The 19957-nt window shown below is 37.6% G+C and overlaps 1 protein-coding gene across 1 annotated transcript in view; it reads right to left on the reverse strand.

The window, feature by feature from the left end:
- Positions 1 to 4463: 4463 nt before the first annotated feature.
- Positions 4464 to 19957, reverse strand: part of ARSB (arylsulfatase B) — a 66420-nt gene continuing 50926 nt past the window's right edge. The window contains exons 7-8 of the mRNA XM_063319353.1: positions 5689 to 5817; positions 4464 to 5127 (exon numbers count right to left, since the gene is read on the reverse strand). Of these exons, the coding sequence (XP_063175423.1) occupies positions 4862 to 5127; positions 5689 to 5817 (395 nt within the window). The 3' untranslated portion in view covers positions 4464 to 4861. The remainder of the gene's footprint in view (positions 5128 to 5688; positions 5818 to 19957) is intronic.

Below are 19957 nucleotides of genomic sequence, written 5' to 3' on the forward strand. Positions count from 1 at the left end.
CATGCCAGACTCCATCACACCTGCCGTATCAGTGGCTCTGTCACTATGACCCCTTCCATCAGGTCTCTTTGGTAAATCAGCAATAGGTTGGCAGAGGTCTAATATGATTCTCTGTGTAACCTCAAGCTCATTTACTGCTTCTTACATGGAAGAGCTTTAGGAATATCCTTAGTAGCCTTACTACCATTAAACCACTTTGTCAGAAAGTAAGATGAGAAGCAAATTCACAGAGGCCAACAGGGACTGCTTGTGGAGCTTCAAATCCACACAGACCACAAGGGCTTAAACTCTTCTGTTTTTTTAACTTTAAACTTCTTCTGTTCAGAGATTCTGAAGAGGATTAAGCTCCGAGTTTTATCCAAGACCCGTTTATCGACTTCAGGAAAGTTGGACAAAGTATTTTCAGACTGAATATAGGGCCTTTGACTCAAGAACAGCTCCAGACCTTCTGTTTTGCTTATAAAATTTTCCCTTCCTTGTTTGTCTGCACCCTTTTGTAAATAAGCAATGCAAAATGAGTAGCCAGTGTGAGCGTTCTTCCTAAACTTGGTTACTTTTCTGAAGCTTAAATAATTTCTGCAATATAAAAATGAAGACTTCTGAATTCAAAATGCTCAGATGTTTGCTAGATTAAGAATGAATCTTAACTTGGAAAGGGATGAAATGAAGTTTTATTTAGAGAGTTCAAAATGCTTGCATTTTTGAATGTTACTCAAGTAACCACAAAATATATAAAGAATTCTGTATTTCTCAATTTGAAACAACTGAGCAGTATACAACTCTTTGCAGATGCCAACCTAAACGTGTCAGCCAGATGTTTTTTTTCCCTAACCCAATTCAATTAAAATATTTTATTAAGGACCACCCACGGAAAATAATTAGGAAATAAATAATTATGTGTACTGTAGCTAAGAAAATAATTAATCCTCAGATTTTAAAATACAACAAGACAAAACAGGGGGTGAATTTGATACCTACAGATGATAGTGATACACCACAATCTCCTCCTAGTAGATTAATTATATGAACTAGGATGTCAGCAAGATATTAAAATACAGATTGCAGGACATAGAGAAAAGAGAACATATAAAAGCTCTACTTACCTCTGAAATTAAAATTAGATGTTCTTTATCCTTTCTGACTTTAGCCAAGGTGCTGACATTGATGGGAGACTCAAACCCATTAATTACTTGAGCTGTTAGAAGTTAGTTGGTGTGTCTTTCTTTTCCATGAAATTTGATATCAGCATAAAAAGAACAGTACCTGTAATAAAAATATCACTAACAAAAGTTCCCATTTTTGTGGGTAAGCCAACATCTTTCCTCACGTAACACGAGTGCCGAACACTGAGTGACACACAGGAATGTAGGGCAGAAATTCCCGCAGCCCCTGAGTCCAGTCCCTTGTTGTTGTGGCAACCACATCCTGTGCATGCTACTATAAACTAAAATGTTATATGTGGGTATTGACTGAGAAGTTAGCTTTCTAGCCTTACATGTCTGCTTGTGTAGACAGAGTGCTAAATAAATATGTGCTATAAGAAAATCAGCCAACTCTTTCACGAGTGAAAATAATGTAAATTCATTGGATCTACTTGCCTTATATACTGGGGAACGGCTGTCAACTTCTCCATCTGCATTTTGACTGCAAGAATAAATTAACCAACACGTTCTGAACAAATGAGGAATGGAGTACTAAACAGATGGAACCTCTGATAATGTATTTCTAAAAAGCATTTGAAGGCCAACCCATATCATTAATGCATAACATACAGAAATAGTAACTCTAAAAGTTGCGCAAGGTGATTTGACACCTTATTCTTTCAGAATCCCATATTCCAAACCAAGTTACTAACTATATGCTGCCGAAAATTAGCATATGAAACTTAAAGTTGCAGTTCTAAAAAGATAAGTTATAAACTGGCATATATCATTACATTGGTATAAAATAAACAAACTGCAATAGTTAGGAAAGGGAACTGCAATAAGGGTTTTCTACACCTACTGAAGGAAGATGCAAGCTTTGTCAAGGTGATGCAATAGCTTATAAAAAAGTTGTGTTGCTTACGTTTTTCATCCCCTGCTGTGGTCAGCAAATAACAGACCCTGAGCCTCAGTTATCATAAAGAATCTTCAAAAGAATCTCCTGCTGCGCTGTGAAGCCAAGACTGTCACGGTCCGTTTGGATCTCTCAAATTTACAGGACAACATACTCTGGGAACTATTTTATGAGGTCATTAGGAAAGAAAACAAACACATGCATCAAACAAGGGCTCAATCCCCTGCGTACTGACTAGTTTGATGTGTGAATTCACTACTTCATCCCTTAATTCATGAGGTTTCTAACTCACAAGTTGTCTAATTCACAACTTGTAGCCCATGCACCTATAAGCAAAATACTTAGCTGATGATGAGAGCGCTCATCCTTCCTCCTCCATCACGGTGGAGGCTTCCCCTGTACTGCCCCGGGAGCCTCAAAAGCCTCAGCAGTCTGGCTGCTGTTGGGTATGTTTCAAAAGCCTTTTAGGTAAACCGACGTATTTGTACCTTCCTGCTTGGAAGTTTGGTCTAATACCATTTCCCTAACATATCCAACCAAACCACAGAGAATATACAATTGCCCACTTAGAGGAGAATGATTTCCTCCCAAACTATTTTTTTTGTTTCCCCGTCTTCAAGGGTGAAGAGCGTGAATTAAATAAATAGAAAAAATAAAAGGAGCAGAAGTGACAAAGGAGAGAGATAAACATTAGGCTTTTTGGGAAAAAGACAAACAGCTGAACGGGCTTATGGAGAGCTTTGGCTTCACTTCTACTTGTAGGAAAACATCAAAGGTGGAAAAGGCAAGCTAGGTTTAAGACAGTATAATGGAGAATCAGCTGTATCAGAAAGCAGGAATTTCTGTTCATTTTTATATGCATTTTCAGTTTTCCTGAGTTCCATCTTTTCCATACTTTATCTTTCTATTTTTAAAAAAAAAGCACAAATTCTGTCAAGTCTGCCTCTTCATGAATTCTGTTTGCTAAAAATTAGCACAAGTCTCCTGAAGAAAACTAGGAAAAGATGTGCAAAATTTCAGTGCAATTTATAGGAGTTGGTCCTGGAGCCAGAAAATAGGCAATTAGATCCCTGCTTTCTGGAGAGGATGACACATAGAGCTCTGCAGCCTGAGAACTTGGCTAAGAACACTGAGAAGCAGTACCAAAACTCTGGCCAGACTCCAGATGTTTGAGACATTAACAGAGCTGGTGGGTTGATCTTGCATCAATTTGATGAGTAACTGAGAAATGTTGCTTGGCCTCGTTTCTTCATGGCTCAGAGCCCACTTCAGGATGAAAACTGTCTACTATGGTAATAAAGAAACAAAATCTGAAAAGACAGGGTACTCACCAGGCAGGCAATAAAAGTAAGGTTTTGTTCATCATAGAATCATCGAATAATTCATGCAGAAAGGGCCCTCTGGAAGTCACCTGGTTGTTCCTCACCACCACCGCCAAAGCAGGGCCAACTTCAAAATCGATCCAATTTCAGGGTTAGATCACATTGCTCAGGGTCATCTCCAAACAAGGACCGAACATCTCCAAGGACAGAGATGCCATAGCCTCGCAGTTCCCATATTTCACTAACCTCAGGGTGTAATTTTTTTTTTTCCATTTCTTCTATTGAATTGGAACTCCACGTGCTCCCTGCGTGCTGCTAATCTTTGTGCACCCCTAAGAAGAGTTTGGCTTCATCTTCTCTATGCCCTCCCATTAGGTAGCTGATGATAAAAATTTCCCCTTTTTCTTCTTCAGCATAAACTAACCCATTTCTTTAACCTCCTCTCATTTTCTCTCCTCCCCATGATCATCTTCATGGTGCTCCACTGGACTCACTCCAATTTATCAATACTTTTCTTGTACAGGGAAGCCCAAAATGTGATGCTTTGCTTGAGGGAAATAAACACTTCCCCTAATGTCCTGGCTACATTCTTGCTTATATAGACGAACATTTGGTTGGTCTTCTTCACCAAGAAAGCACATGGCAACTCCTGTTCCATTTATTGTCCAGCAGGATGCTGAGATTTTTCTTCCCCACAAAAATGCTTTCTATCTGGCCATAGCCCAGTGTGTACTCCAGCATGGGGCTGTTCCACTCCAAGTGCAGGAGTCTGCCTTTGTTGAACTTCATGAAATCTTTGTTCACTCATTTCTTCAGCCTGTCAACATCCCTCTGCCTAACAGCCCTGCACTGCAGTTGACCGCCACCCTCCACACCAGTTCGATACATCAACATGAGCAAGAATTAGGGATTTTACTGTATTCTGGAAGGTTTTGGTTTTTTTACTGTGGGAGATTTCTGTCTGTTCCCTTTTCTGAATGGAAGTGCATGTTAAAGGCAAAAACTATGTAATCTGTTGTATTTTTTTTCTGTTCTTTACAGATATATAACAGTTTCCAACAAAATTTATCTTCTGGACAAAAATGAAACCAAAAATCCATTTATTCCACAAGATGGATGCATTCTGGATGTCCCTGCTGCCATGATTCATCGCAACTTTTTAAGAAAAGTAATCTCTTTCAAGGAGGGAGGCAATGTTTTACCTTCTGCATTAAAACCATATTCTGGACAAAGAATATTTGAACAACAGATTTAGAATTTTACCAACATTTCACATACAATTACTGGGAAGGAGAGAGTGGGAAAAGACTGAAATTAAGATTCCCAACATATTTTAACAGTAAGAAATACTGAATTACTCAAGGACTGAGCTCACAATTAGCAATAGTTTAATAACCAAGGTAAGAAATATGTGACTAGGACCCTGAGTCCATAAATCAGATTCTGTTACAGGATTGTTTTGCAGGATGCAGTGCTGTGCACTATGCCCAAGGACCCCAAACCCCAGTTGCTGCTGGATCACAGTGGGGATCCTCATCAGGGTAGAACACGGGCACTGAACGTTTATAATAATGCTGAAGCCGTGAGAGCAGTTTTTCCACCACATGAGGATATTTTTCAGACACATCATTTTTCTCTTCCGGATCATGAACAATATCAAACAGCCAAAGTCTCTTCGTTGGTGGATCAGGTGATTGAATCTTTGACTCATTGAACAAAGATGGTGGAGGGAACCAATGACTGCAGCCTGCAGAAACAGGAACAGACCAAGGGTTAATTCTCAGATACGAAGCAGCACTGTGGAAACACAGAGTTATAGGTTAATTGATGAATTCACTAGGTCCCTTAACAAGTCACTGGCCAGTGACTGTTGCTGCATTCCTTAACTCCAGCCCAGCACGAGAGCGCCTCTAGTCCAGGGCTACCTATACAGGAGTCCTGTTTATACAAAAATGCTGCACCATCAGGATTCAAACTTCCATGTAACTTAATTTCATATAAATTAATTTCATGGACTTTCTTCTTGGATTTGATGATCCTTATGGTTCCCTTGCAACTTGAGTTATTCTACGATTCTACGATAGTTTTTCCACTACTGTGAGAGTAATTTTATACAAAATATTTGCAAAATGAAAGAATATGTTATTTGGATGTTAGAAGTGCCCTGTCTAGATTTTTGCACATAATCAAAAACCTGAGAAGTCATCAGAATAACTAAAATAAATGAAAATATATTAAACAGAATCCAAATATGTTTGGGTCGGGTGGGATATATGACACGCTGTACAAAAATAAGTTACTTCATTACCTGGATATCCAGTTAGTAACTTCCATTTTCCATGTCGGATTGCTGCATGCATAGATATATTGAAAAATGTATCATCCCATGGAGAAGATTTGCTCTGCGGTAAAGATGTCCTATTGTCAATGCCAAGACCTTAATGAAATAGTAAAGTAAGTTAGGTACGTTGCATATGCATGAAGTAATTTTTAGAATTCTGTTGGAAAACAAAGCAGTATTATCCGTTTATTTTTATATATTAGATAAAGAATTTGTTATATATATGTGCAAAGATCTGTGCTATGATTCACTGGATGTATTTAACTCAGAACTTGAACTGCACCCCAAAAAGTTACCAGTGGAAAATGTCACACCTGAGTCTGGATAACTGGCTTCATCTTGTATTCAGATATTATATGTGCATCTCATATACCTACATTAATGCTCATGAATTGCTAGATTTGCTCATAGAAGTGCCTATATCTTTTGCCTGTTAGAAATACAGGATTGAAAGATCTCCTGAATCAATGCTACTACTGTTAATTCTCTTAGATCACTCCAGGGACGAAGTCCCAGCTCCTGACTTGTACCTACGCACAGAGAGATATGTCTCTGGACTGAGCTGCCTACATTCACACAGATCTGTATCTGTCCAGCGAGGGACTTCTATGGCATGACACAGCGTGAAGCAAGTCTTCATGCTGTCTTTGGTAGAGTTGCATATGACATGGCCCCATATCCAGATACTGCAGAAGACTCTCAAGTGTCAACTATGTGCAGAATCCCTCTCAAAAGGAAACCTGAAACTCCTTATAGGAGGAACTCAGAAAAAAAATTAACATACATACACCAGGGATGATCAGGAGACCAGTTCTTTACTGAAACCAGGAAGGAGTCAGACAGACACTCCAGAAGAATCCAAACCATCTTGCATATTAGCTTTCATAAACAAGATAGGAGTTTAAGACAGAAAATCTAAGAGTTTTACATTAATTGTATCAGTTGATACCTGTTTACCAAAAGACTACCAGAAGGCAACTCTATAATCAGAACAGAAACAAGATATCAGGAGGTGGAGAGAAACCAATGTTGATTTTCTAGCATCTTTCAAGAGGTGACTTTCAATCACTTTAGGGAATTTGAAGGACTCAGCTGACAGATTTTTGCCACTGAAATGAAAAAAAGAATCCCCGAGATGCACAATGATCATGGAGATTGAATATTAGAAGCAGAACTAGAGGTTTCTACAAAGAGTAAATTCTGTACATCACAGTGGGGCAAACATACATCTGATAGAAGAGAACAACAGAGAGTTTGGAAAGGAAATGCGAGGACACAATTTCTCTATTTTTCATGAAGGTCCTGCTAAGTTTCTATTTTATTACTGGGATTCACACTTTGAATCATTTTTTCTTTAATAAGCAGTTTTTGTGCATACTCAAGTTCCCTGTTTACATCAGGGGATGTAAATGCCCCCACATAAATAAGGCTATAAAAGGGGACTACTTGTTTAGAGTATGCATACACAGATGGGGGAGGACTCAGCTCATGTTAGATCATGAAGCACTGAAGCTGATGATAAAAAAACCCAAACCCCTATAAAACCAAGGAAAACTTCATAAATACCCCCAGAAGAATCTCTTCTGGAAGATAAACCCCCACACAGCCATGTGATGTCCATAGCAGATACAATCAGTTTAAAGATTGATATTGCTTACTTTTCAACATCATTATGTTATGTATTATTCTGTCATACTGTTTGCTACTGGGAATACTCATCTTTGCCATCTACTTTCTTAAAAAGCACAGTGAAAGACATTCAGCGGATCAAAAACCACAACCATAGTTTTTAAACGTTATGACTCAAAATTACAATATTAAGGCTTGGTCTAAAGGAAGAATTATGTGAGTCTCTGTTTCTGGTTTTAAGGCTTAGTGTGGAGAATATGCTTCTGATTGCTGAGCTACAGTATGTGACGCCATAATATTACACAAGATCAATTATTTAAAACACTTCAAATAAACAGTATGAAAGATTGTATTTTTAGATATACTTTGCCAAACATCCTTAGAATGCCATGCATGAGACTTAAAATAAGATTCCAGACGATAAAATGATTTTTAAAACTCCTTATTTGGTCCAGGTAACAAAACCAAAATCCTACCCTAAGAAATACTTTTACCAGAGCTTGCAGTTGAAATTGTTTGGTGGAATATTATCTTTCAGCAAATTTCTTGAAGAGAAAGAGATAAATTCCCTTAACTTGAACTATTATAAAGAGAACTCTGTCAGTCATGTTAACTCACCCATTTGCATGCACTTGTCTTCTGCCAAAGAAATGTGCTGTCTATTATTCAGACAAGTGCCTCGCTTCCTAGGCAGTACAGGTCAACTTCTACCAGACATATCAGCCACGGAAAACAGACTGACGCTTGTTTGATTGCTCTCTACATGGGATTTTTATAGGACTGCCAGTTTATTACATTATATAAGCACCAGGTACAGAACTAAGATAAATAAAAATATTGCTTGATATGAGTTCTCTTCTTCCCATCATGCGACTTCCACCTTAAGCTCAGATATTCCTTCCCCTGTATTTACCTGACTTTCTCCTTCTCTTCATCCCAGTAGTTAAGTTTCTACCTCTGTCTTCATTCTTCCACTTCTGCTCGTGCAGACCTGGGCAGTCGTTTTCCTTGCCATACTAATTTTACAGGGATCCATTTTCCAATTTGGCAGATTAAAGAAGTCACATTCTTTTTGTTTCCTTTGCAAGATAAAACATTCATTCCCATAGCATCTAAGCAGTTTTTCTCTGTATCTGTTCTAGATTGCTGGGGGTTTTTTTCTTCTTTTTTTTTTTCCTTATGGTTGACCAGGCAGTAACAACAACTCCATGGACTAAGCCAGCAGTCAGAGGACAGATACCTTATTTTGATCTGGATAATCAAGTCTGCCTTCATATGCCCGCATACTCTGCTTATGGACTTACATATAAAAATTGTGATGCTTTTGCTTGTGCAGGGGCTAGACATTTTATTTTTCTGACGTTTGATCACCAGTGTATCAGTGGCTAATGAAATACTAAAGCTTTGTTTGCACCTTAAAAAAAATCCCAACAGCCTTTGCCATGAATTTTCTTATTTTCAAACAGAAGCCACTGTTTCCTGAAGCATAATTTCAGAGCCTCACCAGCTGCTATATTTCTTTTTAAGTAGTCTCTTGGGAAATGATACAACTTTTACTAGTTAAGAAAGCAGTGAAATTTCATTCAGCTATTTATTTTCAAATATTTAATGCTACAACAAATTGATCTAAATACTTTAGTGTTTTGTTTGGAGTTGTAGGTCACCAAAAAGTATTCAAATAGCTTTTATATCTCTATAGAAGAAACAAGTCCTTCAGAAAATGTTGCCCTTGATAAATGCCTTTGGTGTTTATATCAAATTTCAAGACCATCCTTAGTCTTAACAACCTGAAAAAAGGCTTCAGGATCAGATTTTAAAAGGCGTTGAGGTGGCCAACTCCCACTATCCACAAAAGCAGTTTATTATCTAAATACTTTAAAAGCCTGGCCCTCTGCCCCTCATGAAAACTTCAGCTTAATTCTTTTCTTTCTATCATCATACATTGTTTCTCTAAACAGACATATATTCCAAACTGTGATGTAAAAACCTAAATAACCTTCAATAGCTAATTTGTACCTTCAAGAGACTTGATTTTTCAGAAGGCCAATGTCATCAGCTCTGAAAAATCTATGCAAGATGCTCAGAAAGCATTGGTCAAAAAATGCTAGCTGCACTTGCATAAATAATTGGCATTTTGATAATTTTCATATTCCATAGCATACTCTTCAGGCAGGACACTGAAAAATTTACTACTGGGTAAGTATATAAATAACAACCTGAATGATGAGCAACAGATACATGGGACTTTTCTAAAAAGTAAACAATCTTCCAATGCATTAAAAGCCTTGCTAATGCATAAACGTAAGTACAACAAAAGGGACTGTAATGAACATGGGGGAAAAAAGCCTGTCCTCACTCTGCATACACAAAAGAACAAGCTATTGCTATTTAGGGAAGAGTTGGCGAAGTTGTAATTAACAGGTAATGTCCAGCAGCAGAAAAGAAAAACCAACATTAGAAGTGGCAAAAAATGGGACAGTATGCCACCACCTAGGTTCTTACTGTGCCTCACGCTGGATACTGTGCAGTTTTGGTCCTGATTTTACAAAACAGAAAAACCATACAAAATAGAAAGAGATGTGACAAGGAAGATTAAATCTATGGAGCGGCTTCTGTGTGAAGAAAGACTAAATAAATAGTACTCTTCATCCTCAAAGATGGACAAGGGACAGGACAGAGGTCTATCAAATTGTGTGTGGCCATGACAAGCTGCATAAGGAACTGGTCTTTCCTAATAGGGGCACCAAATAAATTATGAAGCTGCATATTAAAAATAAATGATAGTATATACTTTCTTATCACAAGCCCAACTCCAGTGTGTAATGCCTTTCCATGGGATGCTGTGGATGCCAGAAGTTTATGCATGTTGAGTTATAAAAATGGTTCACAAAGTGGAAGAAAAATCCATCAAGGATTCTTATATCCAAAATCACAACCTAAAGATCAGGGGCTCCATTAGCTGCAGGTTGTGCGGGACACACAAGAGAAGTATATTTATGTGCTTGCCCTCATACTCTCCTTCCTACACAACTCCTGCTCTTGGAAACAGAGTAACAATCTAGACAGATTTCTGGCCTCATCATACACAAGACGTGTTACCAAATTACTTTCAGTTCAGGACAAGCTAAATATTTTGTTTACAAAAGAAAGCGCTATGTCGAAGGAGATGTAGGCAACCCTTTTTATAATATTAATCTCTGTATGTACGGAACTAAAAGGGTCAAAACTTTCACAAAAGGCAAGTACAGAATCACAGAATCATAGAATATCTCAAGTTGGAAGGGTCTCATAAGTATCTTCAAGTCCAACTCCCTGCTCCTCGCAGGACTACCAAAAACTAAATTGTATGACTGAGCATCGTCCAGATGCTCCTTGAACTCACCGGCTTGGTGCTGTGACCGCTTCCCTGGGGAACCTGTGACAGTGACTGACCACCCTCTCCAAGAAGAACCTTTTCCTAATGCCCAATCTGAACTCCCCCTGACACAGCTTCATTCCATCTCCTCGTGTCCTGTCGCTGGTCACCAGCGAGAGGACATCAGCACCTCTCCCTCTGCTGTCCCCCTTGAGGAAGGTGTAAGCTGCTATGAGGTCACCCCTTCTCCAAGCTTCTTCCCTTCTCCAAGCTAAGTAACCCAAGCGACCTCAGCTGCACCTCCTAAGTCTTGCCCTGGAGAGCCTTCACCATCTTGGTCGCCCTCCTCTGTAAGTATAAATGATTCAGATTCAGATTTAACTGTAGTTTTACAAATACATGAACACCATGAATCATTTCTAGTTTACTTTCAGTGCTATTCTTAAAAGGGGGGGACAGCATAAAGAAACAAGAATATGAATCTGTATTAGCAATGGCTTCCAATGCACAGATCAGTCCGTATCAGTGCAGACAAGTCAGTTATTTGCTTAAGGCTTGTTTTTCACTTATACCAGAACGTAAATCAAGAGTAAAATAATTGAAATGATGGATTCACACCAGATTTATACTACTGTGATTGAGATCAGAATCTGATACCTACATTATTTCCTGCTTTAGTCATACAATTTTAAATTTAAACAAAGCCCCTACAATTTGCAGAAATGTTACAAGATGACAGGTTTTGCCATACTGAAGAAATTATTTGGTACATTCAATCCAGCAGTGTGTCCCAAGAAGTAATTAATAACTGATGATTCAAAGTAAAACAGAAAAGATAAACCCAAACTGCTTACTTTGCCCAGCAATCTGTTCTTTCACTTCACTTTCTAACTATAGGGAAGATTATAAAAAAAATGATGCAATGTGCTTAGCACTGTTTTTTCCCTCCTAGTCTTCCAAAAAAGCTCTTCTGACCTCATTCAGTATCCCATGTGTATTCCGGATTTAATACATCATTTAGGTTAGGGGGGTAGCTCTTCCAGAGAAAAAAACTGTCTTCCTATGTATATACTTACAATAGCCTTCTGCTTAAGTCATTAGTTCACTATCCAACTGGGCAATGATTTTTGGGGGTGGATAATAGGAAGAAACATTTCTTCACATTTCTTCCCTGGTGATCAATGTATGCTGGAGAATCAATCATCTGCTCCTCGGCTCATACAATCCTAGTTACCTATCAGAAACTAATCTAAAATAAAAAAATACTAATTTATCTGACCACAATAAAAAAGACAAAAATGTCTGAAAACCCATTTATTATCTGTGTAACTCAAAACCTTTTAAATTCCTCTACTACTGCTGTACACCAAAATAACTTTGTGACCCTTTGATGCCTGCAATGCTACATGGTAATAAAAAAAGAAAAAGAAGGGTTGATCCAGTTTCACCACATTTTACAGCTTTAGATGTCTTATCAGAAGCTCCCTACTCCTCTTCCTGTATGGTGCCTATAAACCCAACTTGTTTATTTTTCTAAGTCTTACGATGTTCCTGACAAGTTTTACTGATACTTTCTGAAATATTTAATATTCAATCAAGAGAAAATACTGAAAAACCCACCCATTTTCCTAATGCAAGCAACAGCAAAGACAACAACAAAACGCCACTGCAACACAGTACTTGGTAGGTAGGCTGGAAATTTCAGATCTGTCAGCATCTTTGTAAATATTTCCTATGATTTGTTTCAACCTTTTTCTTTCCACTTTGCAAGGCAAATATTTCAAGTACCACATAACCATAATTTGTAAAAAAAGATTTAAGGACAGTCAACACCCATATTGTGTAATTTTGCAAGATTAAAAAAAAATGTACAATCTGAATCTTTATTTTTTTTTAAAGAAAGGATCGTTCTTTAGATCAATCTAAAAGATAAATTTGTGGAAACATTTTATTAAATGCAATAAATTTCTTGAGTATATTGATTTTACCTTCATGATCTGATTTTTAATCATAAGAAGGAAGAAGATAAACTGCAGATTTTCAGCTGAGATTTAAAAAGAAAATACATAGGGGAATATATATTACATATCAACATATATATGATATTCTCACAGATCTAGTAAGTATAGATCAATTGCTCTTCTCACTCTTCTAGCTCTCCTTCTTTCTTTCAATGAGACCAACTCAAGCAATTGGTAGAAGCCTAAAATGTGGGGATATAAATAGACAGTACATCTAAAAATAAAATATCCTGCCTTCAGTCTATGATTAAGATGATGAAAATGATGCATGTTGAGAAGAAGTTTTCTTGGTTGTTAAGAGATCAAAGAGCACACAGTTCTCTCTAAGATGCCATTTAGCGAGGTCCCAACCACAAAATTTGAAAGGTCCAAAACAATATTGCTTGAAGTATGCTATATTTCTGTACGCTGTGGTCTACAATAGTAGTGTGCAGGGAAGCAATGTTGGGCACTGGAGAGCAATGTTGGAGAAAGACAGAAGAACGTTAATTTATTATTTATTTTGGAGATGGATACCTGCCCAAAGAATTAATCTAAACAAACTAAGTAAGTGTCATATTGGCTATGCCTCTACAATTTTCCAATATACTACACAGTAACAAAACCATTTATAAGCAGCTACATATAATCAGTGCCCTTTATGGACAGCAGAACAAACAAAGCCTTTGTTTCTTGATCTGCAAAACAAGGATGTTAGAAGTTATCTCCCTTTTGCAGTATATTTCCCAAAGGAAAAATATCACCATTCTCTGTAGTTAAATTTCTATTTGTGATACTATAATGTAGCAGCACATTCAGCCATATGACAGGGAAAATATAATCAGAAAAAGCTCCAAGCTTAATTGCAACTGCTTGATGAAGAAGATGAAAAGCATGCATTAAGAAAAGCCACAAAACCCAGGGTGAATTAGGATCTGAGATGGCTCACACTCCTTCCAGTGCAAATTAGAAACACATCTGAAAAAAATAATAAAGAGGTGCTACTGTTTTGCAGGTGTAAAGTACATTGAAGAGCTTTCAGCCAAAGCAGGAATATCACCAACATTTCCTGTAACACCAGTGTGTTTTCCTTTTTGCACTACCTGTATATCTAAATAGTTTGATAACTCGCACTTTACAATGTATACTGCACAAAAGGATTCCCTACGTATTCTCTTGGAAACTAAAAATTATCTCTGTAGTTCTCAAGACTTCTGTTTTGATATCAATTTTGTCTGGCTATGCAACACTCCCTATCGTTTATTTGGTTACTCCACTCCAATATTTAAATAATACTTAACAGGACCCACATAGAACAAAAGTTTGTTCCTCATATCACATGTCCATCTAGGCCAAGAAACTAAGCAACTATGGGAAAGAAGAAATATCCTCACATGGATAGAAAAGCATCTAAAATGCTTTTAATGGGGAATAAATTATTGATAAAATGGGGAAAAGTTTTGATTTCACACTGGAGAGGCCACCATTGGACTCCTAAAGGAATTTGGGCTGGGACCCATGGTGTTGAACAATATGATCAAATATGTTTTGGAATATCCAAAAGACCTGGAAAAGGGACTGAACAGTGAGATTACAAAGTCTGTGGATGATAATAAATTATTTAAAGCTGACTGTAAAGAATGACAGAAGGCCTTTATAAGACTGGGTTAGTAGGCATTAAAATAGGCAATGATACAGTGATGCATATTTGAAATAACAATCCTAAATTCACATGCTGCGTGTCACCCATAATTGTCCAAGAGTCAAACCTTGGACTGTAACAGATTGACCTGTTGCTTTTTTAGAATTATGTCAGCACTGGTCAAAAAGAAAACTGAGTGCAAGGAATTATTAGAAAAGGACTAATGACCAAAGCAAAAAGCTCCACGCAACTGGAAAACTGTACTTCTGGTCTTCAGATCTCAAAAAGAATACAGTACGACTGAAACCAGTTACAAAGTTGGGTCACGTGCAATCCCTTGTGAATTAAAATCCTCTGCCAGATGCACATTCTGCTTAATTAATTTTGTATGTTCTGGGGAACTCCAGGGACCAGGCTGCTTCCGTCCCCTGGATGACCAAAGGAAGGTTCTTCCCATTTTGTGTAATGTTGAGCCAAATGCAATCAAATAATCAAAACCTTATTGTTCTAATTGACAGGGGACATATCAATGTAACACACAGTTTGAGCACTTACTACTCAGAGCTCATGAAATATCTTGAGTGAAACCACATCATCTTTGTAGTTGTTAGTATATTCAGTGCAACTACAGTCTCTATCTGACCTGACCAGACGTCATCTACAATGCAGAACGGCACTACTACACAGCACATACCCACAGCGAGAAAAGCTAAACATGCTGAAACACTGGATGAGACATAAATTCTTTACCCAGGAAATTCGCTGTCTGCTTTTGCCAGTAACAGTCATGTTCCAACTGGACTAGACTACATTCTCTGAACACATATAATCTTGGCTACATCCTCAAATTCAATTACATGCCATTTTTTTTCAATCACCAAAGATGTTTTGTGGAAAAACTCCATGTTATTCTATCGCTTTGCAAAATCTCCTTCTAATAGCATCTCAGCTTGTTGCTATCAGAACAGCTAGAACGTCTCTCTGAGCTGCTGGTCCCCCGCCATCCTTACCCCCACGTGATAAAAGACATTCAATTTTGTCAGTAGGCATCACACAAGCCGTAACTGTCACCAAGGCAGCACTGCAAAAAAGTCCTGCTTGTTTGCAAAGATTCTTGGGAGGCTCATTGGGAGTGCTCATGTTTTCAGACATACCTCTGCTCATGGAGGCTCAAGAGACACATACAGAGCTATAGGCGTGACGAGAGGCACCGTCATGGGATACTGACAGTTACACCCTCAGAGCAAGGAACACAGCCATAAAGAGGTTGCATCCCATAGCCAGAAGGCAAGAACCTACTGAACTGCAGAAATTAGTGCTTGCAGTAAGGCAGCTTTAGGGAATGAAGTGGCACTTACGCATATGTCCGAAAAAAGATACTGAGTTTAAAATAATTCAATCTTGTGCATACAGACTGTCAGATCACTGAAGACCGTCACTCCAGGAAGACAGGCTTTCAAAAGGTAGCATCACCTGGCAATGACAAGTCTCAAGGGGATGAATTAGATGTTCTGTTTTATTTTTTTTAATTCTGCGGAGATTATACTCTAAAACATTTTGAGTGATTAAAAAAAAGTTTCTTTACTTTGTAAAAATGTTTTTATTAGAGAGGAGTGAACAACTCTGTATGTTGTGGAGTTAGAATTCTGCTTACTAGTTGAACCAAACACTGGGAAAAAAACACTCAGACTACTTCTACTGGAACTTAAAAGCAACAATAACTGGTATTATTTTCATAGTAAGGCAATGCATGTGCCTCCCTGCCTCTTGTGATCTGATTAGTAGTCTATAAAAACCACAGAGGAGATCCCCAGACAGAAGTCTGGGACTGGCAAACCAAAAACCACTTATATATGAAACCCAAATAGAAAGAGAGTATTTTCTAGTATGTTCATTATCATCTTTAAAATCAACATACTATTTTAACCATCCAAGAAATCCCTATTATATTCACCAGCTTCTGTATATTGTCAGAAAAATGGTAACAGAATCATTCTCCCACTGCTTCCATTAGAATAAATCAAAGGTTTTGCACATCACAGACTCTGTTCTAATGTAAATCATTTTGACTCTATTATCAGGATTTAAAACATTTACTTACATGATGCCCATTAAATAGAAAAGAGAGAAAACCCAAGCAGTTCAAAGATCACAGGTGATTACTTTTCTATCAGTAGATGCTGCAGACTCCTTTGAATCTCCTTAGCCTGTTTTTGTGTCACAACAGCAGAAGCAGTAGGTAAAAAATCACAGACTTCTGTAAATATCATGGAACTCCACATAAAAATTGCCCTCACAAAAACAGTCTTCAGCCTTCTAGAAATCTCATCACGCACATACACACAAAACCTTCAGGATTGGCAGGCTCACTGTCCTTTACTAACGCTCAACTGTGGAGCAGCAGGAGGTCTGTTAGGGCTTGAAAAAACCCCACACTGAAACTAATGAAATTCCTTCCATTAATTCCAGTGGACTCTGGTTCAGACTGGTTAAGCATCAGTAGTAACAAACAAGGACTTCACACCCTACAAACTTCTCTTATCAAACAAATGAAGCTAAATTCCCCTTAATCCATCCAGTTCAGTAGACACAGTGTGTTTTCCATGAAACCTTTATATGAAAGCCTTCTCCATTTGTATTCACAACAATAATTTCTGGCTACAGTACGTAAGTTTTAACACCATCACCACCACCCCACCCCAAATTATCACCAAATTAAAGTGATTCTGAAATCAAAAGTGCCAATACATGATCTACCAATCCTCAGAAGAAAAACTTAAGAAAATAATAATAATAATAATAATAACAACAACAACAATAATAATTATTATTTATTATTATTGTTGTTATTATTATTATTATTATTATTATTATTATTATTATTATTTATATTATTATTATTAGTAGTAGTAGTAACAGCACACAATCCCATGAACGTTACCAGCATCTGGGGTTTATAGATGAGCAGAGAAAAGAGAATTCCAGAGTCATTTTCCCTACTGCAACATCCATGCCACTAAACTCAGAAGTTAAAATCTAGAAATTGTTAGAAATTGTTTACTGAAACATGTCGCTTGATCTTCCCAGCAGCACTGAAACAGCAGAATAAAGGCAGACGTCAGGTAATAGGCACCCAAACACTTGATTCTTTATAGGACCATGCAGCTGGAAAGGGAAACACAAAGTTGAGAAATGAACCATAACTTCACTGCAGTGAAACTCAGGAGGCCACCCTATAACTTTTCTTTGTGGTCAGCACTGCTTCCCACAACCACATCTTCTGAACTTTCCTCCGACGGCATTTTTCCAACTGTCCAATAGTTTCCTCTCTAAAGGAGGACGTTCTCAGTTCACACCGAAAGCCCCAGCAACTGCAGGCTAGACAAATTACTGCTTGTCCACTAAAGCAATTAGAAACAAATGCCAATTTGATGCCAACCTATTTAATTTTCAGTAAATTGGAAATGAAGAAAAGGCTCAGACCAATTAAATGTTTAACTTCCATATCTTTTTAATAAAAAGAAAATTAAACTGAAAACTAAGGGTTAAATTCACATGAGGATGTACCTGACAAAATGAGAGCTTTTGTCCCTCTTCCAAAAAATCTAGCCCAACACTGGGGATAGGTTTCTGAGCTTTGGGGATCCAAATTCATGGCCTGAGTTACCCTGATTGTTAGAAAGGATTTTGAACCGTGATCTCCCCAACAGACTGTATGAAACTCTAGGATGCAGGTTTTCCCCGTATTTTCCATTTCACATCATATAATACATACAAATATTTTGAATGGCAACACAGGCAATAAGCCTTTAACTTGGTGATGGGATATCTGGATGGGCTTGGGTCATTTTGATTTCCACTCATACTAAATTTGTACATAAAACTTTGAATTTATCTAACAAAGTGAGCAAATTTAGTGGATACACCATTTGGAACAGATTCTTAACTTCCTACTATCTTCTAAATTTTAGTTCAATGACCCATGTGTTTTTCTAGCATCCATACATGCAAAATATTCTGTAGGCACAGGGTGGTTTTCATTTGCAAGCAGTCTGGTCCGTAGTTTGATTTGCAGGTAGTCTACAAGTACATCCAAATTAGGGACTCTACATTACACCATAAAAACCAGAATGGTATGTGAAAAAAACATCCAGATTTCCTTTGGTATTTCCCAGTTTGGAAGTACCTGGATCGAGGGAGAACAGACAGAAGGTGGCAGGAAGGTTTAATGTGGGAACATAAGAACATATAAATACCTTTCAGCACACACCGTTTCTAGTGAAGGCCATTTTAGCAATTGGAAAGCTGTGCTCTTCACATTGTTCAGCTACACACATAATAAAAGTAGTACAAATCTATGGCTTGGGTCAGAAATGACACTGGATTTCCATTCAATTTTAATTTCTTTGCTTTATGTTTTTGGATTAAGCACCAACATCCTTTACTTTAGCATGAGATTATTTTTTTTCCTCCTAAATATCAGGAAATAATATATTGAACATGGTTCAAGCTTTTAATATATACACTAGATCATAGAGGTTATAGCATTGCGAGCAGTGAAAGTACTACATTTTTCATTTCCACTGATGAATATTAAACCAAGTCTCTTCCAAACACTCTGAAAATCATGACTGTCTCTAACATAGTAATATAATTTATACAGTCCCTAAAATCTTAAACCAGTCAGATGAATCAACTATTCACTTGCAGGGTAAGAGTAAGACTGCATTTTCTAAAAAAAATCTATTGAGAAATAAAAAAGCAAAAGAACTAAAGACATAGTTAATATTTTTACAATTAGGAGACACACTTAGACCTTATATATCTTCTATTTATAAACATAAGGTCTTTTTAAATGCCACACTTGTTTGTCTACAGTATGGAAACACATGGTAGTTCTCCATACATTTATAAATGGAATTGGAGGGGAAGAGGGAGTATTTTTCTCCCCTATAGATACTGAAGCATAAAACTTGTCAGATACAAGTAGATGAGGATTCCCCAGGAAAAACTACCACTTACTCATAAACAGAAAATTTTGCAGTGTTTCACATAGCTGCACTAGAAATTATGTAGACGGTGCTGTACTGGAAATTTATTTTTAGCACTTTATACAATGGAAACTTCGTGACAAAAACTACCTTTTGTTAGACTTGAATCTGTGAAGCAGCCTGCTGCTTCATTTTCATTGGGAACCGCACAAGACAAAGCAAACTCCAGGAAAAGTTTTAAGAAATTCTCCCTATTGCTCTGGCAAAGTGCCTATTTTTATCTTGGCATGAACGCAGCTCGTGTTCCTCCTGCAACTGATTCAGCTCTGGGATCCAGTGCGTGCAAGACAGCCTGCAGTATAATCAGTTCGGGCTAGAAGTGCTGATCTCACCAGGACCAGTTCGATCCTCTGCAAATTGTCTTAAGGTCTTCATTGATAACCACTGAATGTCAGCAAATCTCAGTCAATGAACTGTCAAAATGAAATTAGTGATATCTTCCACAAAATACAGGAAATTTTTAAAGCTTCCTGATTATAATGGATAATGTTATAAATGTCTAGCCTACTGTTTCTCGGGATATATGATTTCATTTTCTCTGAATTAACTCCTACTTCCA

Source organism: Chroicocephalus ridibundus, chromosome Z (genome assembly GCF_963924245.1).
Source record: "Chroicocephalus ridibundus chromosome Z, bChrRid1.1, whole genome shotgun sequence".
NCBI lineage: Eukaryota > Metazoa > Chordata > Aves > Charadriiformes > Laridae > Chroicocephalus > Chroicocephalus ridibundus.